The 25623-nt window shown below is 57.9% G+C and overlaps 1 protein-coding gene across 5 annotated transcripts in view; it reads left to right on the forward strand.

Annotated features, from left to right (window-relative positions):
* The first annotated feature begins 1941 nt into the window (after positions 1-1941).
* CNTN2 (contactin 2) overlaps positions 1942-25623 on the forward strand; it is a 33048-nt gene continuing 9366 nt past the window's right edge. The window contains exons 1-17 of one of the 5 annotated variants that reach the window (XM_023247440.2): positions 1942-2207; positions 8241-8328; positions 11369-11530; positions 15692-15836; positions 15967-16142; positions 16302-16397; positions 16788-16997; positions 17281-17380; positions 18832-19007; positions 19413-19549; positions 20031-20160; positions 21967-22117; positions 22243-22370; positions 22717-22892; positions 23425-23545; positions 24037-24195; positions 24603-24752. In XM_023247440.2, the coding sequence (XP_023103208.1) occupies positions 11446-11530; positions 15692-15836; positions 15967-16142; positions 16302-16397; positions 16788-16997; positions 17281-17380; positions 18832-19007; positions 19413-19549; positions 20031-20160; positions 21967-22117; positions 22243-22370; positions 22717-22892; positions 23425-23545; positions 24037-24195; positions 24603-24752 (2140 nt within the window). In that variant the 5' untranslated portion in view covers positions 1942-2207; positions 8241-8328; positions 11369-11445. Of the gene's footprint in view, positions 2208-7799; positions 7910-8240; positions 8329-9345; positions 9435-11368; positions 11531-15691; positions 15837-15966; positions 16143-16301; positions 16398-16787; positions 16998-17280; positions 17381-18831; positions 19008-19412; positions 19550-20030; positions 20161-21966; positions 22118-22242; positions 22371-22716; positions 22893-23424; positions 23546-24036; positions 24196-24602; positions 24753-25623 lie in introns of those variants that run through there. The other 4 variants (XR_002739106.2, XM_019822106.2, XM_011291071.4 and 1 more) reach the window with 4 other exon arrangements.

A 25623-nucleotide genomic window follows, 5' to 3' on the forward strand; every position in this document is an offset into this window, starting at 1 on the left:
CAATCTTTGCAAGCATTTCCAGACCCTTGGCCCCTGAGTCAGCCAATCCCCTGGCCCGTCAGCCCCATGGCCGCCGACGTGCCAGCTCCTCTCTTGGCAGCCGTCCCTCTGTGCCAGAGAGAACATGAAGCCCTCCCTTCAGAGCCTGAGCTGACCTGGATAGCATCAGGGGGCAAGGCTCACCTCAGAAGCTCAGGGCTGACATGCCAACCCTAGGGAGACAGACAGACAGACAGACAAGGACAGTATGGGCAGAGGCAGGAAAGGGAAGGATGCAAGAAACATCTTGGATAAGAAGCACCATGAGATGGCTCTCCGTCAGGAACAAAGAAGACGGGCTCTTGGGCCAGGAAAGCCCCTTGGAGCTGAACAGAAGGACGGGAGGGGGGAGCAGATGGGACCTGGGCAGGCATTCTGGCCTCGGAGTCGGGGCAGTAGAACCTCCCCCATTTTATGTCCTCTCATTGAGCCCAGGTCTGTCCCGAGCCCCCACGGCCCCCCTCCACTCCGGAAGACACAGAGCTGCGCTCCAGGCTGGACAGGTAGGGCCGGCTCAAAGTCCGAGGCTGGCCTGGCCCTCCCAGCTGTTTCAGCATCTGGACCGCTCCCTGGTCTTGCCTATGTGAGCTGGACAGCAGGTGGAGCAGAGGGGCGAGTGAGACAACAGTGACAGCCTGACAGCGCTGGAGGCTGCTGCAGATGGCCCTCCCTCCACCTCCAGGCCCCCGCCTTCCTGGGCACACCCCCCACGTGACAAGAACAGAGCAGAAAAGATGTGCCACTGACCTGGATGAGCACCTAGCGTCTCGGAGCTGGCAGGAAACTTGGCCGTCTTTAACCCCTTCAGATTACCAGTGAGGCTCAGAGAGGGCAGGACACTTAGCCAAGCACACACAGCCAATCAGTAGCAGAGCCCAGACTACCCTTCAGACATTCAGAAACCGCCCCCCCCCATCCAGTGAACTTTTCGTGACATCACACTGCTGGTTGGTTAAAAACGGGCCTGGATCCATAAGTATTGATGTGGAAAGGTGTCCCAAATCTATTATATAGTTTAAAAATATTTTGCAAATCATGCTGTATTGTGCGATCCCGTTTTCATAAAGTAATACTAATAGCCCATGTAATTATATACATGAAAATAATAAGCCTGGGGGCATGTAACTCAGATTTGTTAAGGGACTTTCACTATTTTAATTTTTCTTCACGTTTATTTATTTTTGAGACAGAGAGAGAGACAGACAGACACACAGAGACAGCACGAGCAGGGGAGGAGCAGACAGACAGGGAGACAGAATCCGAAGCAGGTTCCAGGCTCCGAGCTGTCAGCCCAGAGCCAGACGCGGAGCTCGAACCCGTGAACTGCGAGATCATGACCTGAGTGAGCCCGAGTCGAACGGCCCAACCGACTCAGCCCCCCAGGGGCTCCTTCACTATCTATTCTTGAATTTCCTCTAACGTTTGGCTATTTTGACAGAGCCCCGTTACTTTTATAAGCGAGGGGAACAATAAAGATAGACATAGGCTCGGGCAAAGGAGGATCCCCTCTACCCCACTTGCCCGCACAGCAAGCTGGAGATTTCTGATTTGGATGTCTTCCCGCGGCCCAGCGAGGGACTTCTGGGGGAAGCAAAGAGCTGGCCTCCGCGGGTGTCCAGGGTTTGAGGGGCAAGAGCCACTGTCTCTGCCCTCCCCACCGCACCCGTCTCGGCCCCTTCAGCTCCGCGCTGGGCAGCGATGGGGGGCAGGGGCCGGCTGGCCAGACAGCGCCCCGCGGCCAGGCGGCCCATGCATTATGGAAGACGCGGGCGCCCCGGCTTGCTCCCTGGTCCTTAAATGACAGCAAATGAGGTAAAGCCAGAAGGGTGGGGACGGGAAGGGGGTGGGAGGGGGGCAGAAGGAAGCCATCTCCAGGGCCCCCGAGCGTTGGCTGAGGACCGGAGCCAGCCAGTGAGCGGAGCCTGGGAGAGGGAGGAGCACATCTTGATGCAGAGATGCTGCAGTGGCTCCGGGCGCGCACACACACAAGCGCCCTCGCCCGCCACCGCCACCGCGGCCGCCACCGCCGCACCAGGACAGCAGCGAGCGGCTGAGGCGAGCCGGGGAGGAGAGGAGGGCGGCCCAGGGGGCCGGCGGCCGGCCCGGCTCTGGCTCACCGCCCCGGGCAGCATCCACCTGCCCCAGCCAACACCCTTCTTCCACCCCAGGTAGGTGCCAACCGCTTTTGTCTCCTCCAGCCTGGGGGGGTGGGGGGGGGGAGGCTTCCCGGTGCTCCTGGGGCAGGGGCTGTGGCTCAGATTCCTTGCAACTTGGGAGGGGGCAGGGGCAGAGCAGGAGCCCCAGCCGGCTGGGGGGCCCCTCTGACTTCTCACCCCAGCCCCTTGGTGGCCACCGGACGGGAGGTCCCCTCCACCCTGTCTACGTGGGTGGCATCCTACAGGGCCCTGGCAGGCCGAGCCTGGCCGGGAGGCTGGACCCCAGCGGTGTCGAAGAATTCCAGCCTGTAGCAACACCTGCCTACGGAGAGGGCAGCGGCCCCGGGGCCTGCCCGGGGCCTGGGTCCAGGGCCAGATATCCACGAGGCCAAGCCCCAGACTCCGGCCTTCCCCCCAGAAGTCCCGGGGTGAAATGGAGCCTGACTGCCCAGACTTGAGGTGGCCCTGAGCGTGCCTCTGCAGGGTGACCTCTTTGCAAAGTGTTGCTTCAGTTAGAAGGGGAGGCTGTGGAAGAGAGCGGGGAGAGTGGAACTCAAGTTTGGGCAGAGGCCTGTCCAGGAGCGGGGACTTAGGGAGGAGAAACCGAGGCAAGTCACATCCCAAAGGGTGAGAAGCCTGGACCACCGGGACTGAAATTCCTTTTCTTTCCTCCCCCCCTCCCCACACCAATCTTCTTTTCCTCAGATCCCTCCCCTCCTCCTCACTGGTGGGAGGGAAGGGTTGGAATCAAGTTTGGCTTTCACTCAGGGAAAGGGTAGAAGGGGAGAGAGCTCAGTTTAGGGGGTCTGGAAAGAGAGGGCTCAGTTTAGGGGGGCCGGAAAGAGAGGGCAATCCTGCCCAGCACCATGGGGCTTACACCACCCATCGGAGGTCGGGGAAGCAGCCCCAGCCAGTGTCCAGGGCTGAATACTGTTGCCTTTTCCAGAAAGGATTCCCACATATGGGAAACAAGAAAGGGGGCAGGTGGCACAGTGCCTGTGGAAGGGGACAGTCCTGGTGTTACATGGGGACAAAGCTGGGACCCTGTAGCTGCACACCACTGGGGCTGAGCCTGCGTCCCAGGAGGAAAAGCTGTCAGTCAAGGTTGTCTGGGGGTGTGGGAATCCAGGCAGACTGAGGTGGGGTCGCCCCTTGAGAAGAGCAGGTTGTCCGGGGCCCCAAAGTACCTGCCCTTAACATTCCCCCCTCTCTGTGACCGTTCAGACCCTACCGCCCTTCCTTTCAGCCTGCCCACCCCCCCCCAACCCCCCCCAACACCTCCCTGCCCCCAACTCCCTTCCCAGCCCAGACAGCATCCTTTTCCCTCTGTTCAGAGCGGGTCTGAGAGGCCCAAATAACCCAATCCCCTCAGTGAGCTCCTGATCTCCTTCTGGGCAGCAGCCCCAACCTCACCTCCCAACCCTCTGGCCCGAGAGACCCTCTGTCCACTTAGCCTCCCATTCCCACTCAGAGAGACCAGGGAGGCCACTGGAGATCAAGGGCAGCAGTGGGCCACCTGTGGGAGAGGCTGATGGGACCCTGGCTCCTGGGGGTGGAGCAGGGAAATGGTGCCCTGACCTGTGACCTTGGGAGGAGGGAGTTCTGCCTCCTGAGAAGGCAACAGCCAAGCCTCTCCCCAGGGTGCCTCATCAGTTAACCCCTTTCTAGCCAGGCTGCAAAATCACTCAAGCAAGGCTTTTGCCACGAGGTCAAAGTTATTCCTAATTTCCCATGGGATCTGTTAGGAGACCTCAGCCAGCAAGAGGGAGACGGGAGGTGAGACGGGTGCAAAGGGGGCATCAAAGTCACCCAAGTTTCACCTGCCCTTCTGGTGAGGGAAGCAGAGGCAGGCGCACAGAGGAGATGGGTCCCGTGCTCTCTCCACCACTCTCTCACTTCCCATTCATCTTCTTCTACCCGCTTGGCCATGCTCTTCCCTCACACTCCCTTCCCTGGCCAAGTTCACTCCTCCAGCCTCAGCCCTCAACCTACCTCCACACCATTGCCCCTGCCAGGTTTCACGACTTGTGCAACTCCACTCCAGCACCTTCTCTGCCAGCTGTTGTTCAACTAGAGACGCACGTAGGATGGGCCTCTGTGTTCAATGGGATGCTTGTACATATGGTCTCTGACTGACCAAACTTAGTCCTCAGGAGGGAGCACACAGAAGGGGGTGCCCTCAAGGCATCCTCTCTGACTCTGAGGCCATGAGGGAAGCAATACGTTTGGAGTGGGTTGAAGGAGGTATGTATGTGTCCTACCCCCGCCCCCAGAAACATCCTCAAGCCAAGTGGGTGTGAGAAAGCACACCTCAAAGACAATCTCTAAATCCTAGAGTGGGTGGGAGAGATTCCTAGGGCAGAACCAGGGGGTTGAACAAGAGGTGAGTGATACAAAGGGAAAGAAGGACCAGTGCAAAGGATATTCCAGTGAAGCAGGAAGGACTGAAGTTAGACTGCTCAAGGCACCTCCTAACCAGGAAGGTGAGCCATGAGGAGGTAGGGCAATGTCCTCTCCAGTGACTCTTAGGAGGCTCTGGGAACTGGGGTCTGGTCCACGGGCAGACAGTCCTGACCGGAGGTGGAGGTGGGGCTGGAGGGCCCCGTAAATTCCTTCTGGCCCCAGGTTATGCTCTTTCAAATGGTACCAGGGGGATGGCTCTTTTTCATTCCCTCCTGCAGATCAGTCACCTCTCATTTTTCTGAACCGCCCTAATCTGGACCAACCTCCCCCACTCACCTCGCAGGCGGTGGTAGGGGGGAGGGCGAGCGGGTTGCTAACCTGGAACATTCATGGGAGTTTCCATGGGTTCTGTGCCCTGAGGGTAATCATCTTGGAGTAAAGAGATTTTTCCTTTGGTTTCATGAGTTCTCTTGCTACAAAATGAGCCCATGTTTCCAGTTTCCCCTAAAGAGGATGCAAAGGATGCAAAGAGAGGATGTGATGTCCTCCCCCCAAGCTGACCACGTTCCATCCCAGGACAGGCCCAGGCACACCTCAGCACGCCTCTCATCTAATGAGCACCCCCTCAGCCCATCCCTCCACACCCCACCCCCCCTCACCCATCTGGATACAGGAACAGGTTGGGTCTCCTCCAGCTCCAGCCCACATCCTCTCAATGCCTGCCGGCCTCCTAGATCACTAGGCCCCCCACCCCGCCTCTGGCTGGAGGGTGGCCTTCCTGCAGCAAAGCCCAGGAGGCACAGTTAATCTAGGGCTCAGAGCGGAAACTAGCCTGTGGGGAGGAAGGGGTTTGAACCCACCCCCACCAGGCTTGACTCTGAAGCAGCCTGCAGGGAAGTTAGGAAAGTGGCAGGGAATTGGGAGTGGGGGGTGAGTCTCTTCTCTGCAGAGATCAGGGGACAGATGGAGATTGGGATGCTCATTTCTTCCTAACGCGGTTCTCTAGAACCGAGTGGAAACACTCATCCTTACTCCTGGCCTCTCAGAAAGGGATGGTCCTTCCAAAGCCTTCACTCAATCTGCCCCACTCCACGTTGGCAGGCAAGTGGGGAAAAGTTGGGTCTGGGTACGGCTTGCCCCTTATCCTGAGCTCCTCCCAGGAGGACGCAGGGCTCCCCTTTCTGTCCACTCCCCACTTTGAGGAGTCTCTCCGGTGGAGAAGGCCAGGGCAGGAGCGCCAGAGAATCCAGGTGGCAGATGAAGGGGACGAGGGGCCAGACTCTCGTTGTGGGAAGCTCAGACAAACGTTAGCCTGGGGTCACAGCTCTCCCCAGAGGGAACAGGCAGGGGCCTCAGAACCAGCTGCTGGTACCAAGAACCTGCAGAGAAAACTGAGGGGTGGAAAGGGAGGGAGCACACAGAGGGGCCTGGGGAGAGACCCAGCTCCCCTGTCCCCACCCAGTCCCTGTCCCCCCCTGGGAACTGAGGAGGCCCTATCCTACCCAAATCCGTCCTAAGGACCGCCTCCAGCTCAGGGCACCAGCCTTTCCCACCACAGCCCTCCTGACCCACCTGGCATGTGGCCCCACCAGGTCGCTGCAGACTCCTGTCCCTCCAGAGAGGTGTGGAGTGTTTCAGACCTTCCTGGAGGACAATGGTCCTGTCCCAGGTGGCAGTCCCCTTCCCAGGCAGAGTCCCGCTCCCATCCTGGACCCCGCAGGCAGGAGCTGGGGGTGGTTGAGGAGAGGTACCAGCTGGGAGCACCGGCTCAGGTGCTCTCCTGAGCACATGCTATCTGGATGTGACTCTGGGTGCCCTCGTCTGGGGTGGCCTGCTTGCTGGGGCTTCCCTGAGCCTGCTGCCCCTGTGGGGCAGAGGGGAAGAGGGCGCCGGCCCAGGGAGACTGTGGGAGTCTGTCAGTGTCCTAAACACTTGCGAGCCCAGCCCGAATGTCATGACTGTGTGGGAGCGAGTCTGGCTCAGGCAGAGTCTAGGGACACGTGTGCTGGAGCCCGTGCTAGAGGTTCTGTGAGGACTGTCCGTGGTAAGATCCGATCTTTTCTGAGTACTTACTATGGGCCGGGAATGCTGCTGACCTCCCAAGGGTCCCTGCTTAAGCCCATTTTGCAGAGGAAGACTGAGGCTTGGAGAGGTTAAGTAATGAATGTTAGAGCTAGGGTTCTACTAGTTAGTTAAATACTAGGGTTTCACTGGTTAGTAAGGGCCAGGCCGGTTGGCAGTGTTAACCACCGTACTGAGCTGCAGGACAGAGGAGAGCAGGGACCTGAAGGTCTTCTGCAGTGCTTGTTGGCTCATAAGTCACTTAGTCTCTGCCCTCAACTGGGCTCCAAACTCCCCCTTCCCCACCACCACCCATATAAAAGTCACCAAATCCCTCAACACTTAAATCTCCATTATCCAGGGGGGAAGAGAGGCAGAGTCAGGGCCAGGATCTGGGGGTCCCAAGGTGTAGCATTTAGACAGAGTGTATATTTCATTTTCTGACTGGTTCTGTGCAGGGGTCCTCAGCTCAGAAAACCCTGTCATGTGCCAGAGTCCTACTCACAGCCTTCCTTCTTGTCACTGTCCCCCAGGCCCTTTGTCTCCCCACACCCAGCAATTCAGCCTGCCTCCTTTGTGCCCCTGAACCCCCAAGCAGTCCATTCCCCCATGTGCCGGTGCTTCACGGGACCAGCCCCTGATGGTGACAGCCTGTGCCCGCCTGTGCCAGCCCATGCCCGCCGGTGCCAGCCTGCACCCCTGCACCAGGGCAGCTGGCCTGGGCCAGGCTTGGCTGGCTCAGGGCTCCAAGGGCCGGCTCTGGGCCTGGCATAGCTCCACTCCTGCCTTGCTCCTGACAAAAAGGCACCCTCCACCCTGGGCATTCTAGAATGTGCCATAGGGCAGATGGTATAGGGAGACAACTGGGTCACACTTAGTGGGTCAGAAGGTTCTGCAAAAGGCAGTGTTTTCATTACTTTCTCACCAGTGCTTAGCAGAGTGCCTGGTGTGTGTGACCCAGGCTGTGTGTGTGTGTGTGTGTGTGTGTGTGTGCGTTCGCACAAGGCCTTGGCACACAGCGGAGCTCAAGGTACATCTGATTGGGCTGACTGGTCTCTAGTGCTCCCCAAAGGCCACTCCAGGAGCACACCGATCCCAACCCCTCCCCAACCCCTGTCTCTTGAGCCTACAGGTCTCAGTCCCCAGAGGGTGCCCAGGGCCCTTTAGCCCAAGGTGACTGATAAAAGTCTGGATTAAACTAAACTCTGCAATGAACAGTGGGATTGTGTTATTCATGATGTATGCCTATGGTAAGTGATAACATATTCTGACCACTGTGGGTGACGAGTGCTCCAGGGGGAGTGATCCTCCTGGTGGATCGCGGAGAAACAAGGCAGGAACTGGGTCATCAAGCCCTGTGCTGGGTGGGGACACACACACACACACACACACACACACACAGACTAGACATAACCCATAAACAGACACAGACACGTGCATATACACAGAGACATAAAGACCAGACCACACATATACGCAGGGGCATACAGACACAGCACATGGATGCCAATAAACGTCACATACATGCGTGCGCGCGCGTGCACACACACGCGCACACACGCTCACACTCTCTCTCTCCAGCACTGCTGGTGGGCACCTGCCCCGAAGTCTCCAGCCCCAGCCCCAGCTCCCTGGTCATCTGTTTCTGCTTTGCTCTGGCACACTCAGGGTAAGCGCCTGGAGCCGAAGCTCCTCCCCGAGTCCGCACCCTGCCCCCTCACTGAGCTCCCAAGACTGGCAGGCAGACAAAGGGCAGGAAGCAAACAATGATTGAGCACCTTCTCTGAGCCAGACTTCAGGACGTGGTGCGGGAGCACCACCAGGCGTTTTCAAACTTTTTGGAGCTGCAGAACCCTCTGTTTAAAGGGAACTTCCAGGAGGTGAAGCAGATTCCAGAGGAGCTGCTCTGGCTAAGTGGGGAAGGGATCTGGAGCCCTAGTCTCCTCTCTCCCTTCCCCCAGCCAAACCGTGGCCCCAAGGCAAGTCCAAATAGCCAGAGACTTCCTGCAGGGCGCGCCATTGCCTCACGGAACATTCCGAACAGCCCCGTAAAATAAGTGTTCCGTGGAGAAACCGGCCCTTCCACCAGGAGGAGTAACTTGTCCAGGCTCACAAAGCTGTGAGGAGACAAAGCAATATCACTGGCTCCCGCCTGTGGATTCCAAAGCCTGCGATGGCTCACAGTGCCCCAGGGGCTCCCCGTCAGGAGGACAGCTCCCTGCGTTTGTACAGTATCCAGAGCCATACTTCTAGATTCTTCCATGACTAAACACCCCGCTGACCCTAGAGACCCGAGGCTCTGTGTGTGTGTGTGTGTGTGTGTGTAAAGATACATGAGTGTGTATGTGAAGACGTGTGGGGAAGGGAGTGGGAGTGTGTCAAGTGTGTAAAAGTGTATGAGGCAGTATGCGACACTAAGAGGCAGAGTGTGTGTGCACGTGTGAGAGTGTGTGAGACAGAAAGGGTGTGAGCGAACACATGAGAGAGAGTGTGAGGGCGTGTGTGGGTGTGCCCCCGGGCCTGCCCTTGGGGGGGCACTGAAAACTGGTGCAACGGGGATGGGCTCTCTGGTGAGCTCGCTGTGTGAGTGTGCCTGTGCGACCTCGTGCGTCCATTGGCCGCAGGAGGACATAGCCCAGCTGTTCTCCACCAGTTGAACGGGACACACAAGTAACAGGGCGCTTTGCTAGGCACTGGGACACCGAGATGAAGAAGCCGGTGCCTGCCCTGGGGGAGCTCACAAACTTCTGATCGGAGGCAGACACACCTCCACAGGTGGGCTCCAAGGGTCTAGTCAAGAGCAGAGCTGACATCTAACCATGTGCACGTGGCAGCATCCGAGGGGCTTCCCGGCAAGGGCAGAATTGCTGGGTTCAAGTCCGGAAGTGAAAGTGGCAAGGACAGAGAAGGGTGCATGGTCGGGGAGAGGTGGCACCCGGTGGCTTCCCCACAAAGGGAAGTGGATATGAGGCCGGGGTTGGGGTTGAGGATGGAGTGCCAAGTGTTGAAACACCACTCCCTACCTCCACCCCCACCGACAGACACCCAGCTCTCAGCCCGTGGCCTCCCTGACGACCCTCCCCAACCTCCAAACCCAGGGCCAGTTCCCTCTCTCCCCTCCCCCAGCTCCTTCAGGAGACAGCTCTAGCTGTTCAGGAGGCAGAGAAAGGATGTGGGTGGCTGGATGTTGAAGTTTAAAAGGGTTTGGGAGCCCTTTCTTTCCAAAGGAATAGAAGTGAGACAGGGAGATCCTGAACTTGGCATTGGTCTTCAGACCTTGCCCTGGTCCCCGTGAGCCCCGTAGCCTGCCTTCTTCCCCCGACCTCCCCCCACCCCCGTCCAGGGGACAGCATTCCAGCGGCCACCCTGCACTCTCAGTCAGCCAGCATTACAGTCTCAGAGCTACAAGGGACCTTAGAGCACCCATTTTACAGATGAGGACACTCGGACCCAGAGATGGTGTGGGTCTTGCCGCCGGGTAGTGGAAGATCCCCCCAGCCAGGCTGTCCCCTAGTCCCAGTCCCCTCCTCCTCCTCCTCCTCCTCCTCCTCGGGATTCTAGAAAGCCACAGGGCAGAGAAGTAGAATGTGCATCTGGGTTACCCGCTCCCTGGAGCAGCTCTGACAGGGAGCCCTGGGGGCCCAGTGACCCAGTCTCCCTCTATAACCAGAAAGCAGACCCCTGAGATTCCACACTTCCCACCCAGACCTCAGAATGTCAGCCTGGAGATGGGGAGCAGACGGAAAGGCTGGCCCTGCCCGCCCGTCTCAGGATGAGGCCCCATCTCCCCTGTCGATGGAGGGGGAGCTCTGACTTGCTCTGGGTGCCCCCCCCCCACCGGAACAGTTTTAACCCTCTGGGAGCTGCAGTAACCCTTTCATCCCAGAAGGCCTGTGGGGGCCCATTAGCCCACCTAGTTGGGGAGAACTGCTGATGGGGGCCAAGGTCATGGCTTCATGGTACACACAACATAAGTGCCTCACCTGGGGACCCAGGTGAGAGGGTGGGAATGAACCATTCGCTGCTAGAAAAACAAGGAAGGGGGTGTCTGGGGGGGCTCAGCGGGCCAAGAGTCTGAGTCTGACTCTTGATATCGGCTCAGGTCACGATCTCATGGTTCGTGTAATCAAGCCCCACATCAGGCTCTGAGCTGACAGCTTTCTCTCTCTCTCAAAATAAATTAAAAAACATTCAAAAAATAAAACAAAGAAGGCTCCAGAGGGGCTTATCGCCCCCTACCTAGGCAGCTCAGGGGGCAGGGGCTGGGGAAATTGGGCCCCAAATGCTGGAAGGTGTTCCCCACCCCCACCCCCAGGCCCTGCCCTGTTATCTTCCAGACCCCACAACAAGAGCTCTTATGGGGTGAGGGGCAGCTGGGTTCTCGCCTCCCAATTAGCCACTGATTTCACTTCCTGAGCCAACCCCTGCCGGCTGCAGGGGAGGTGGGGGGGGGGGCATATACAGGGCAGAGCCAGACTCCCAGGGGGCCAGTAGTAGGCACTCAGTCTGGGAAGAGCTCCTCGCTAACAGCCAAGCGCCTTCCCTCCCTCCCTCCCCCCTCCCCCCCCCCCCCCCCCCCCCCCCCGTCTCCCCTCCCCCCCCCAGCCCTGGGGAGGATGAATGCAATTCCAGCCCGGGGTGAAAACAGTGCAGACCCAGGAGGCAGGAGGGGCGCGACTCAGAGGCCTCCCCATCCTCTGCCTCCCCAGGTCCTTCTCAGCCTCCAGCTGGACTCTCCCCTCCCCGAGCTGAGGATCCCCTCCTCAGCTCCCCATCTCTGCCCAGAATGCTCACCATGGGGACACCCACCAGGAGGAAGTCACACCTGCTGCTGCTGCTGCTAGTCACTGTGGCCCTTGTCTCCTCTCCAGGTAAGAGGCCTCATCTGGGCTCCAAAGTCCAGCAGGGTGATCATCTCGTTATATCACTGCTATTATTGTAGCGATGACTTCAGAAATTACTGACCCTGCGTTGCCACGGCACTTCGATTTCTGAGGCCCCCTTCCTTTGCTTAAATGTCCCCATTTGTGGATCTTACCTTCCCCCTGAGGTTAGAAGGAATGAGTCTCGCCATAATGTAGGTGGAAGAAGCAGGATCCAGAGAGGGTAAGTGGCTTGCCCTGGGCCCACACAGCAAGATCACGGCACATCTGGATCTCCGTGATATCAGCCCGGAGCCGCTGCCTCTGAGGAGTCGCGCTGTCCGATATGGAAGCCACATGAAACTATTAGACTGGGATTAAATTAAAATTTAAAATGAGTCCTTCAGTCACACAAGCCACATATTGGATAGCACAGATTATAGAACGTTTCCATCATCACAGAAAGTTCTATCGGATGGCACTGCTGCTCTGGCATCCTCTGACTTGAGGAGATGGGGATCAGTACCACGAACCTCTAGGAGGGCTCCCCAGGGCCGCGCCGCAGGCTGGCCAACGGACCTAGTGTGGAACAGGATGTGAGGAGAAATGAGGCACAGCGGGGGGGTGGCCTTTTGCCCAAAGGGACCCAAGCAAAGGATCCCATGCCAAGGGTGCTGCAAGGCAGGGAGAGGGGAGGAGGGGGGCTGGCAGAAGAGGGCAGTGTGGGCCCAGATCCCACTCTGGAGAGTGTGCCAAGAAGGAGGTACCAGAGACCAAGCCTGTCCAAGAGCTGGAGGGAGGTCCCCCGGCCCCCTGCTGCTGCACGGAGGGACCTGCTGAGACCACTGCTTGGCCTCTCTGTCCTGACCCCCAGCCCAGATCAATAGATGCTTCTTTTCTCCTTAAAGGCCCCCATGGGAGAAAGAGGACCCATCCCCCACCACCCTTCCGGAGTTGTAGCAGCCTCTGACTCCCCACCCCACACCCCCTGCAAGGCTGCAGCCAGCACGTTCTAGGTCCTCTGTCTCATCAGGGAAGGACGCCACTGGCACACTTCCAGACGTTCTCATTCCGTCCTAACTGCCTCCCAGTCCTGCACCCAAGTCAGTGAGGCTGCTAGGAAATAAAGCTGACCCAGAGGCTGGAGGGGGCCTCCCAGCAACCCCACTCTCAGGCCTAGCTACCTGTGCCCGGGGCCCACCAGGCCAGAGGAGCTGCTGGGGTGGGGAGTCCAGACTGCGCAGAACAGGGGACAGCCACCCCAGAGAGAGCAGTGGAGGGGAGCCCGGGGTCCTCAGCACCGCCCTCCCTCGGGAAAGAGTGCCGGGACCTCAGCATCTGAGGCAAGCGGTGTGGGCAGCTGCAGGGCTCTCAGACCCAGAGATGCAGGAAAGCCCAAGGAGAGGGGACCTGGTCTGCCACACCCACGAGCTCCAGAGACACGAGTGGAACACCCCATCGCCTGTTCTCAGCCCTCCCAGAAAGGTGTCTCGGCTCTGGGCTCGCCTGGCTAAGCTGCCCTGGAGAAGCAGCCTTGGGTCCCTGGCACCCCGACAAGGAAAGGCAGTGAGGAAGCCCCCCCCCACATTCTCATCTCTCCGGCCCCTTCTACAAGCTTCCCGATGCCCATGTTCACGGGGGACGGGCGGTGGGGGGGGGGGTGCAGCGTTGCCAGAACAGGGAATCAGAGAAGAGAGAATCAGAGAGGATAAGGGACAGGGGCAGCAAGGAGGGGTGGCCTTGTGTGGGTGGGTGTGAGCGCGGCCTCAGAGGAAGGTGTGGGGTGAACGAGACTGTGTTTGTGGAGGTTTCAGAGGGTGGCAATGTCAGCGGGTTGTTGTGTGGACCGGGTGCGACATCTGGGGGGATGACGAATGCGCGTGGAAAGCCTCACAGCAAGTGTGATGGCTCTCGACGCCAGCTGCCCTTCCGAGTGCCCGCGACGCGCTGTGATTCGGCACCTCTGGGATGGGCCAGAGCCTCTGATGGTTCCGATGGGGAAGCGGGGTCAAGAATCACGGACACTGTGGTTAAGGATGGCTGGCTGTGGGTGAGGCTGGCCAGGGTCCAGATCCGTGGATCTGCTCCTTCTCGCTGTGTGATTTGGAGAAGTTATTTAACTTTCCTAAACCTCAGTTTCCACATTAGTTAAATAAGGAAGTGGCAATAGCTGTCTTGTAAAGAGGTTATGCGCAAGAAATATGGAGCGTGGGATCCGATACAGCGCAAGCACTCGATAAAGAGCACCTGCTTTTATTATTATGGGTATGTGGATATATATACATAAGCACGTATATACACGTGTGTAGCCGGATGCGCATGGGAACACATATCTGTCTACTGGAGTAGCTTAGAGAGGTATGTGTGTATATGTGATGTGTGTGTGTGCGTGTGAGGAAGGGTGTGCAGGTGAGAGGTATGGAAATGTACATATGCGGACGAGGGTGTGGACATGGCTGAGTGCCGAGGACAAAGCTTTTTCGGGAAGAAAGCCAGTCTTAAAGCATCAGTGTGCCCCAGGCCCATTCAACCACCCCCTGCCATGCCCGCAGAGCTACTGGAAGCTGCTATTCTATAAAGTGGTTCCCAGCAGCCTAGCTGCCCCGTCACCCCTCCTTTCCCTCCCATCTTGGCAGCCCCAGCTGGGGCAGGGGTCCCTCCCCTCCACCACCATCATTAACTTGGGATTAAGCTGGGCTCTCCAACTGAGATGCTGCGGGCGCCATAGCTGCCTCCAAGGCCCCGGGGCGGCAGGGAGGGATAGTGATGGGTGGCAGCGGGGAGGGGGAGGGGGAGGGGAGGGGGGGTGCCATTTCAGGGAGCCCTGCCTCCTTCCTCATTCTGAGAGCTGCTTAACAGCTGCCCTCATTCCCCAGGGGCCAGGGCTGGGCCTCAGCTGTGGCACGGGGGTGCACCCCCCCCCCACCCCTGGAACAGGGTTGACAGCTGGATGCGCTGGGACAGGAGGCACTAATTGGTTAATGGGGATCCCAGCCCCCACGACCCACCAAGGAGGGCCTGAAATCAGCTGGATTGTGGGGTAGGAGCCAATTAGGGGTGGCCTGATACCACAAAGGCAAAGCATGGCTGGCCCCATGAGTCAGCAAAGAGAGCCCACTCCCCACCCCTGTGGGAAGGAAGACAGGTGTGAAACACCGGCCTCTGTGCCTCAGTGTCCCCTGCCCTGGTGCATAAAGAAAGAGGCATCCGCCCTGGGAAGGGGCCAGGCATGAAAACTTCATTTGCTCAGCAAATTCAGGAGGCCGGGATCTAGACCCGCGTGTGCCACAGACTTGCCTTGTGGCCATGAACAAGTCATTTCCTTTTCCGGGCCTTTCTTTCTGGAATTATCACACCGCACTCGTAGAAAAATGCCCCCAAAGCAACCTGCACCCCCTCCACCACCATGAAGCCTTCCTTCTCCCCCTAAACTCCCCCTACCCCATGGCTTGGGTCCAGCAGACATTTTCAGAGCACACACCCTGTGCCAGACTGAACCCTCCTCCAGACCTTGGGAGGTGAGTTCGCATTCTTTCCATTTCACAGGTCATGATGTTGAGGCTCAGAAGGGGTCTGTAACAGCTAATAAGAGGCCAAGAGCCAGATCACTGGCTGGAAGGGACATTAGGCTTCAGGGACGCACATTCTCTCTCCGCCTCTTTAACCAGTGGTTTTCCATGCTTCTCACACCCTGCAGGCCAGCGGCTCCCACCCTGAGGGCCCCTGCATCTAGAACTCCCACTGCTTTTATGGTTCTCACCACCTTGTCCCGTCCTTCAGTGTCTCCGTCCCCGGACTGCAGGTCCCTTGAGGAAGAGGGGCTGTGTCTTAGTCACCTTTGCCACACAGTCTAGCCCAGTGCCAGGTACACAGCAGGTGCTCAATACCTGAGTGTAGGATGGGTGATTGACTCAACTAACTTGGCCAGCCGGAACCTGCCCAACCAGCTGAAATTCAAGTTTTAATTAATTAAAATTAAGTAAAATTTAAAATTGGCTTCCTCAGCTGCACCAGCCACATTTCAAGGGCTTGACAGCAGGCGGCTGATGGCTACCGTATTGGTCAGGGCAGAGAACGGAACCTTCCATCATTGCAGAAAGTTCTACTGCATGGCACTGCCCTACTGGGCCCCAGGCCCTCAGGCCTCTGGTGCTGTTCCCCCACCTACAGCTTGGAGTTCAGCCCGGGGATCCCCGGCCACTTTTGGGCCAGTCTTTGAAGATCAGCCCCTCGGTCTGCTATTCCCGGAGGAATCCACTGAGGAGAAGGTGACGCTGGCGTGCCGTGCCCGGGCCAGCCCTCCAGCCACCTATAGGTGAGACCCCCACGGTGGGCACCGGGGGCGGGGGGCCCTGGGCAGCCGTGATGTTGTTCCTCGCACCAGCCCTGGCACCAGGCCGGGTCCAGCCACTCAGGATGGTCTCCTCCTCTGCCCCCACTTGCAGGTGGAAGATGAACGGTACCGAGATGAAGTTGGTGCCAGGTTCCCGCCACCAGCTGGTAGGGGGCAACCTGGTCATCATGAACCCCACCAAGGCACAGGACGCCGGCGTCTACCAGTGCCTGGCCTCCAACCCAGTGGGCACCATCGTCAGCAGGGAGGCTGTGCTCCGCTTCGGCTGTGAGACCCGCGGGGGGTGCCAGGATGCTCCGGGGGAGGGGAATAGGGAGCTGGGGAAAGTGTCTAGAAAGGGCAGGTGACTGCTTCCCACGGAGGCTGGACTGGGGGAGGCCCCCAGGCTTGGAGGACGGTGCCCGAGCACCGGGTCTTTATCTCCAGTTCTGCAGGAGTTCTCCAAGGAGGAGAGAGACCCAGTGAAAACCCACGAAGGCTGGGGGGTGATGTTGCCCTGTAACCCACCTGCCCACTACCCAGGTGAGTTGGGACCCTGGCCCGAGGTTAGACAGAGGGCACAAGAGGGGCTTCAACCACTCAGCAGGGGAGGAAAAGGCGGTGAGTGACCCTTGGAAGCACCGATCCCTGGGTCCCCAACTCAAAATGATTTTGTGTCGGACTCAAAATGAGTCTGTCATTCGCTAGCTCTGTGCCCTGCCTCCTCCTTCAGACTGGGAGCACCCCAAGGGCAGGAGTAAAGTCACATCTTCCTTCTGGGTCTCCCCTCAGCGCCAGCTCCGAGCACGGGGCTCTCAGGACTAGGTCTAGAGATCCCCCCCCCCCAGCATGCTGAGGGCCTTCCCCCACAGCTGCCCCGTCAGCCCAGAGCCCCGTGGTTTCCTCAACCCCCGCCCCCCACGTCCTATTCAGGCCTGTCCTACCGCTGGCTCCTCAACGAGTTCCCCAACTTCATCCCGACGGACGGGCGTCACTTCGTGTCCCAGACCACGGGGAACCTGTACATTGCCCGGACCAACGCCTCAGACCTGGGCAACTACTCCTGCCTGGCCACCAGCCACATGGACTTCTCCACCAAAAGCGTCTTCAGCAAGTTCGCTCAACTCAACCTGGCTGCTGAAGGTCAGGGTCGGTGGGCACGGCGGGGAGGAGAGAGCTGAAAGGGTCAGCAGATATTGGGAAAGAGGGTTCTCCCCTGGAGGTGGCGAAGAATGGCTTGCGGAGCCTGGGGTCTGGGGCACGGACCCCTCGGTCCCCCGGCTGCAAAGCCTCAGACCCTTGGCCAGGCCCCCAAGGGGAACAGGGGTCAAGAAGGAGTCGGCTCTGAGCTGTGCTGAGACCCTGAGTGCGGGAGCCTCAAGCCCGCCTCATTTGCATCCGATCCGCAAACTCCCTCTCTCCCCAGACACCAGGCTCTTTGCACCCAGCATCAAGGCCCGGTTCCCGGCAGAGACCTACGCGCTGGTAGGACAGCAGGTCACCCTGGAGTGCTTCGCCTTTGGGAAGTGAGTGGCGGAGGAGGGAGGGAGCAGGCCAGGGCGCAGCGTGACAGAGCCCCTCAGGGGCATGGGTGACCCCGGGGAGAGGGCAGGCGGGCTCTTTGTACCCTTCGCAGGGTCGAGCAGAGATCTCAGTGGGTGGTGACCACAACTCACTGAGCACTCTGTCTCTGAGTGGGGCGTCATGCACACCAGGGGCCTGACACATAGTGGGTCCTCCCAGCAATGTCTGCCAAGCTCAGGCCGCTTATGCAACACCCAGGCCGGAGGCAGGTAGCACTGGGTACGAACCCCAGCCTGGCCTCCCGGGTTCAAGCCCCAGCTCTGTCACTTGCTGGCTGGGAGACAGTGGGTAAACCCTTAACCTCTCTGTGCCTCTGTGTCCTTATTTGTACATGGTAATAATGGTAGTACCTATATGTGAAGTGCTTAGCACAGGGCCTGGCATTTAGCAAGTGTTCTATGGATGCCAAGAGTTATCTTTTTTTTTGTTTTTTTTATAAAATTTTTTTTAACGTTTATTTATTTTTGAGACAGAGAGAGAGCATGAACGGGGGAGGGTCAGAGAGAAAGGGAGACACAGAATCTGAAACAGGCTCCAGGCTCTGAGCTGTCGTCAGCACAGAGCCCGATGCGGGGCTCGAACTCACGGACCGCGAGATCGTGACCTGAGCCGAAGTCGGCTGCTTAACCGACTGAGCCACCCAGGTGCCCCAAGAGTTATCTTTTTAACAATTGTGATAGAAATCCCTCTCTCCTAGAAAAAGGATTCACTGGAACGGGGCTAAGCAAATAGGAGGTGTTCAAATAGATGCCTGTAGAACAATTAATGTGATTTGTACGTTGGTCCCCTCTTCCCTTATACCTCCTGTGGTTACCCAGGATGCCCCCTGCTTTGTGAAAAGTTATTGGACTTCCAGAAAATTCATATTTAAAGCACATGGAAGGTTCATAACTGAACCCTTTAAGAGTCACTGATAGTCGCTTTAGTATTTACAGATTGCTAATGACCACGGCCCTCTTGAAAAGCAGAGGCAAGGCCTTGTTGGGGAGAGGCGGGAGGGGGCCCCCTCAAATCCCAGGCTACAGGCCACCGCTGAGGAGGGCAGTCCCAGAAGAGGCACGGTGGCCAGTGCAGGGTGGGGGTGGGGAGAGCAAGCCAGCTTCAGGGTACAGACTGCACGGAAGGCCAAGTTCACGGGGGTCCCAATCGTTGCAGGGGAGAGGAGAGGAGAGAGGTGCCCTGCTTCTTGCCACTTTCCCACCTGTGCTCTGGCCCAGTCCGGAAGAGGCCCCTCCCTTCCCCCTTGCCTCTCTCCCTCTGTCCCCTCCCAGGCCCTTGACCACACCCCCCACCTGCCCGGCACCTCAGGGGAGGATCTGTGTGTGAGAAGCTGCAGGCACAGGGGAGTCTACTTAGCACAGCAAACCCGCTCTGGCTCTGTCTTCCCCACCAGCCCTGTCCCTCAGATCAAGTGGCGTAAAGTGGACGGCTCCTTGTCCCCCCAGTGGGCCACGGCCGAGCCCACCCTGCAGATACCGAGCGTCGCCTTCGAGGATGAGGGCACCTATGAGTGTGAGGCGGAGAACTCCAAGGGCCGCGACACCGTCCAGGGCCGCATCATCGTGCAGGGTACAGGGCTGGGGCCCCCTGTCCCCCCCCCCCCCCCCCGCCTTCACTCTTATCCCTGAGGAAGCAGATCCAAAAGTCAGGGAGGGGACTGGGTGGCCCCTTGCTTAAGCCTTCTTGCCCTAGGGTTGCACTGGGGGTGGGAAGAGAAGCTAGGGCTTCAGGCAGGGTTGCAGGAAGCAATGGAAGGCTTTAGAATGATCTAAGTTGCTCAAACAGCCACTGGCACAGACACAAAGTGCCAGCTTTCTTCGGCCTGCTTCTCACACCCCCTAAAGCCCTTCCCGGGATGCTGATGGCGCCCTCTGCTGTCCGTCACCGGAACTGCAGCCCTGCAATCCTGGTCCACGGTGAGAGGGAGGCTCCGCCCAGCTCACCCCCAGCCTTTCTCTCCCTTGCTCCCCACAGCTCAGCCCGAGTGGCTCAAGGTGATCTCAGACATGGAGGCTGACATCGGTTCCAACCTCCGTTGGGGCTGTGCGGCGGCCGGCAAGCCCCGGCCCACGGTGCGCTGGCTGCGGAATGGGGAGCCTCTGGCCTCCCAGGTAGGAGCCCTGGGGCTTCCCCCACACCAACCGCCGGCCTCTGTTCACCTGGTCCCCTCGCCTTCTAGACTCCCCGCTCCCCACAACCCTGCTCCACCACTGGCAGCCTCTCTGGGACAATTAGGGCCCTTTGGGTGGTCGGCTCCAGGTGCTTCTTTCCCTCCCAGATTCACATGGCCACAGACGGGTCAACCGGATGGAGGCCTGACTAGAGGGTCCAGAGACCTGGATCCAGGCACAACCCAGTCACAAAATCACCGTGTGGTCCCAAGGAGGTCACCTCGTCCCTCTGGCTTCAGTGGGCTGACATACAGGGGGGCCTGGCGGATCTCAGTCCTAGGATTCCAGGAGGCCCTGAGATGAGACAGGGCCTGTGAGCCCCTCGGCGGGCGAGGGGCGGCCTAGCATCTCTGCTGCACCTGCCCCTCCACCCCGGTCCTTCAGTGGCCCTGATGCCCCTACTCCGCCCCCTTCTGCACAGAACCGTGTAGAGGTGCTGGCTGGGGACCTGCGCTTCTCCAAGCTGAGTCTGGAAGACTCGGGCATGTACCAGTGCGTGGCAGAGAACAAGCATGGCACCATCTACGCCAGCGCGGAGCTGGCCGTGCAAGGTACAGGGCCCGGGGAGGCAGGGGACATCAGCAAGGACACCTAGGCGGGGGCTAGAGGAGTTCTGAGTTCCAGCAGTTTCCTTTGTTTTTTTTTTTTTTTAAAGTTTATTTATTTGGGGGGGGTGGGGAGGGAAGAGAGAGAGAGAATCGCAAGCAGGCCCCATGCTGTTAGCTCAGAGCCCGATGTAGGGCTTGATTCTACGAACCGTGAGATCATGACCTGAGCCAAAACCAAGAGTCAGACGCTCAACTGACTGAGCCACCCGGGTGCCCCTGAGCTGCGGCATTTCTAAACACACAAACACGTGCTGGCGGCTCCCCTTAGTTTTCCAGTGTCATCTGAGTGGAAGACAGGGATTTAAGGAAGGAGACGAGACACTACATTGAGAGCTTCCAGAAGACAGAGTCTCTTACTTGTTCCAGGTCTGGCACAGTTAGGGAAAGTGTTTGCTGCAGTGAAAAAGAGGTGGCAAAAGTCATTGGAAACCGAGTCGATCTGATGTGTGTTTAAACCAGTCCCTTCAGCTGGTTTAATCTCTTTGGCAATTTAATCTCTTTGTGTCTCAGTTTCTTGATTTATAAAATGAGGGCCGTAACAGTCCTGCCCTCATACTGCTGTTTAGAGGACTAAATGAGAGAGAGGTAAAGCACAAAGGACCTGGCCATCACATAACAGGTGCCCTGGAGATGCCAGCTGGTGCTAGGGTTCTTTGTTGTGTGACTTGAGCTCGTGGGGCCTCAGTTTTCTCATCTGCAAAGTGGATGTAATGATACCTACCTCATCAAGTTGGAGTGAGCTTAACTATGACTGATTCATTTATTTGTTCACGCAACCGTATTTATTCAACACCTCCTAAGGAGTGAACATGAATAAGGTCTCTGCTTTCAAGCATTTTACAATCCAGTGGAGACAGAGGGATGATCACAAAATCGAATAATTACATAAGACAATTTTGGCCAGCCATCAAAAACACAGTATAAAGAAAACCTAGGGGTGCCTGGGTGGCTCAGTCAGTTAAGTACCCGATTTCAGCTCAGGTCATGATCTCACGTTTCGTGCATTCGAGCCCCACGTTACGCTCTCTGCTGTCACCGCAGAGCCCCCCTTGGATCCTCTGTTCCCCTCTCTCTGCCCATCCCTTACTCTCTTTCTCCCTCCAAAATAAATAAACATTTTTTTAAAAATCTAGCAGAGTGGTAGGAGTGAGGTGGGCCCACTAGGTGGCATGGTCAGGTGAGACCTCTTTGAGGAAGTCACGCATTTGGGGTGTGACCTGAGTGTTAACAAGGAGCCAGCCATGTGAAGATCTGAGGGATTTTTAAACAAAACGTATGGCAAGTGCAAAGGTCCTGGGGCAGGAAAAATCTTGGCATCCTCAAAGGGCAGAAAATGGCCCAGGTGATTGGAGCATGATAAATGAGGGAGAGCGGCGTGAGATGTGAGGGGAGAGGCAGGGTCGTATTTGTGAGCCCTCGTTGGACTTCATCCTGAGTGCATGTTTAAGTTTCTTAAAAGACATGCCAGGCTGCTGGCTGGAGCAGGAGATTGTAGAAAGAAGGTGCAAAAACAGGAAGACCTCCTAGGGGGGTTTTCGATAGTTTGGCAGGGGACTTGGTGGCTTGGACCAGCGGTGGTGGCAGTGGGGGATAGAGGTGACTGGAAGGGCTGGATCCTGGGTGTATTTTGGACTGGCCTTGGAGGGTAGGTAAAACGCTCAGCGTGCAGTCAGCTGACATCTTCATCAAGGGCAACGGGTACTGCTGTGATTCCCTGGGTGACTGCAGGGCACCCCCCTTTCCTTCTAGCACTGGCCCCCGACTTCAGGCTGAACCCCGTAAAGCGTCTGATCCCCGCGGCCCGCGGGGGAGAGATCGTTATCCCCTGCCAGCCCCGGGCGGCCCCGAAGGCTGTGGTGCTCTGGAGCAAAGGCACCGAGATTCTGGTCAACAGCAGCAGGTACAAACCCCACTCTACCCGCAGCAATTCCTGCCTCTCTTCGTCCACCACAAAGGCGAGTCCCCTTCCCGTGACGGCTGCAGTGTGACCCTAGGTTGGCCAGATCTGCTTTCTCCTTGCTGCAGAGTGACCGTAACTCCAGATGGCACCTTGATCATAAGAAACATCAGTCGGTCAGATGAAGGCAAATACACCTGCTTTGCTGAGAATTTCATGGGCAAAGCCAACAGCACGGGCATTCTGTCTGTGCGAGGTGAGGGGTGTGGCTTGGAGGAGGGTGGGTGGCTCAGCCACCACAGGGTCCCAGTCCCTCCTCGACACCCTGCTCTTATGTTCCCATCTTCCTCTGGGTTTGGGTTTGGCTTGGAGGCTACCCCAGGATTGGACTTCATTTGGGACCACCTCCCCACCGCCATCCAGAATCTACTCCTGCCTCCCTTTCACACACTGGTGGGGCTGCTGGGAGGTCAAGATCCTGTTGGCCATGCTGCCTCTTCTCTCTCCTGGGGTTTAGGACACACCCTCTCACCTTGCCCCCCTGCCCCTGCCTGGGCCTCTTTCCTCCCCCATCCACCGCGGGGCCTTCTTTTGTTTGGCAGATGCAACCAAGATCACTTTGGCCCCCTCGAGTGCTGATGTCAACTTGGGGGACAGCCTGACCCTGCAGTGCCACGCCTCCCACGACCCCACCATGGACCTCACCTTCATCTGGACCCTGGATGACTTCCCCATCGACGTGGATAAGCCTGGGGGTCACTACCGGAGGGCCAGTGTGGTAAGGCCTGAGGCCAGACAACCCATGGCTCCTCCCTCCTTCTGGACAGAGGACCCAAGATGTCCTTGACCATGAGCACCCCCAAAGCCTTTCCCCATTCCCTCAGGAACGCCATGCATTACCCTTAGATTCGGAAGAACCTCCTTCCCTTAGACGGGCAGTTCCCGGCATTCCACTCGAAGGCCGTGCATTTAGGAGAGGGTTAGGGACAAACCTGAAATGCCAGGCGCCCAGCAAGACTCCCTCCCCACTACTGTTCCTGTTATCCTGAGCCCAGGGCAAGTGACATCATTAACTCCGACCATGGTTGACTGTCCTCAGTTATAAACTGTTGCTTAGTCCCGGGGTCCTAAGTGGGGAGAAGCTGACTCCACCCACCGAGCAGAGACTCTGAGATGCTGGGGGGGGGGGGTGTCCGTGGATATAATGGAGCAGGGGACTCCGAGCCCTGCCTCGTGGCTCACAGCTTGCTGCCCTAGCCAGGGCTCCTTCCCCTGACCTGCACCCCCCACTTCCTGTCCCCCACGTGCAGAAGGAGACGGTTGGGGATCTGACCATCCTGAATGCCCAGCTGCGCCACGGCGGGAAGTACACGTGCATGGCCCAGACGGTGGTGGACAGTGCGTCCAAGGAGGCCACAGTCCTGGTCCGAGGTGATGGCGTTTCCCACCCCGCCCCTAGCCCGACTCCTTCAGAGGCCACCTGGGCTATTCTGACCTTTGCTCCCTAACTCCCCTCCTCTCCCCAAAAGCTGTGGGGGGGGGGGGAAGGGCTTCTGAGAGAAGTTCCAGCTGATCCCGTGGTCTTGAAAGGTCCTAAATGAATTTTAAAAATCCACTTCCCAAGACTGAAGGACTTTGCTGAGGCCAGAAGTTCTCAAAGCCCAGTGCTGGGAAATCTGTACACATCTCTATGTGAAGGCCTCTGTGAGCCCCTCCAGCCTTGAACACATTTTTCCCATCTTACAACCCCCGGCTGCAACGCACTGCCGGGGAGGGAGGGGGGCCTTCCTTGCCCCCGTGTGTGTTTGCTGCGCCCTCTGCTGCCGCCTCTTGGTACTGCACCAGCCCAAGCCAGCCTGGAGGAGATTGGCTCAAATTTTGAGGCTGCCCAATTCTGACCCAGTGTGCTCTCTTTGGGGCAGGTCCACCGGGTCCCCCAGGAGGTGTGGTGGTGAGGAACATTGGCGACACCACCGTCCAGCTCAGCTGGAGCCGAGGCTTTGACAACCACAGCCCCATTGCCAAGTACACCCTGCAAGCTCGCACTCCACCTGCAGGGAAGTGGAAGCAGGTTCGGACCAGTAAGTGTGAGGCTCCACCTAGGTCGGTGCTGACGAGGCCTGGCTGAGCCTGGAACTTCAAAGAGGGACAATCTGAGGTCCTCTGCCTGCAGGGAGCTCCCGGGCCATTGGGGGAGGTGGTCACGTGGACGGCAAGAGAGGGGAAGAGAACTGGAGAAGGGAGGCGCTCAGTCTGTGCCCTTGGAGCATTGGCAGATCATTACTGGGGCCCCCACTGATGCACCCAGCATCAACAAAGGCTCCCAGGCAGGGGAGTCTACTAGTTTTCCCATTGTTTCCAAAAGAGGTGTTGAGCACTAGGTATATGGCAGGCACCATCATGAATACAATGAGGTGAGTCGTCCCAGTCCCTGCCCTTTCCATCCAGACTAATGAGTGCGGGCACACTGACTCCGGGTGCCTTGCAGATCCCGCCAACATCGAGGGCAATGCCGAGACCGCCCAGGTGCTGGGACTCACACCCTGGATGGACTACGAGTTCCGGGTCTTAGCCAGCAACATCCTGGGCACTGGGGAACCCAGTGGGCCCTCCAGCAAAATCCGGACCAAGGAAGCAGGTCAGAGCCCGAGGTGTCCCAAAGACAGGCAACGCCAGGGCACAGACCCAAGCCCTCCTTAGAGAGCCCCAGGCGGGCGACAATCACGCGGAGTTCCAACCCTCCTCACCAGGCTTCGGACTCTAACAAAAGAGACGAGAAAGGGACATGAGGCTAGGCAGGGCGACTGCACTGCCCAACGCACTCGGCCCTGGGCCATCGCCTGGGCCTGTGAGCCCTGCAAGAACCTTCTAGTCCAAACCCCTCATTGCATTTTACTTTTTAAAAAATGTTTATTTATTTTGAGAGACAGGGAGGAGAGGCACAGAGGGAGAGGGAGGGAGGGAGGGAGGGAAGGAGGGAGGGAGGGAGGGAGGGAGAGAATCCCAAACAGGCTCCTAGTTCAGCACCCGATGTGGGGCTCGATCTCACAACCGTAAGATCGTGACCTGAGCCCAAATCAAGAGTCGGGTGCTTAACCGACTGCACCACCCAGGCATCCCAAATCCCTCATTTTAAAAAATGAGCCAACCTGGGGCACCTGGGTGGCATCCGACTCTTGATTTGGGCTCAGGTCATGATCTCATAGTTCATGGGATTGAGCCCCACATTGGGCTCTTTGCTGACAGCACAGAGCCTGCTTGGGATTCTCTCTCTCCCTCTCCCTCTCCCTCTGCCCCTCCCCTGCTCCCTCTCTCTCTCTCAAAATAAATAAATAAACATTTTAAAAAAATAGAAGTAAAAAAATTGGGCCAACCTTACAACTGCATGTGAATCTACAGTTATCTCAAAATAAAAGGTTTAAGTATTTTTTTATGGAAAAAATCAAAGTCTGGAGAAGGAAAGTGTCACACTGGCAGAGCCCGAACTTGAATTGAGGACCATGGGGTGA

This window comes from Felis catus, chromosome F1 (assembly GCF_018350175.1).
Source record: "Felis catus isolate Fca126 chromosome F1, F.catus_Fca126_mat1.0, whole genome shotgun sequence".
NCBI classification, from domain to species: Eukaryota; Metazoa; Chordata; class Mammalia; order Carnivora; family Felidae; genus Felis; species Felis catus.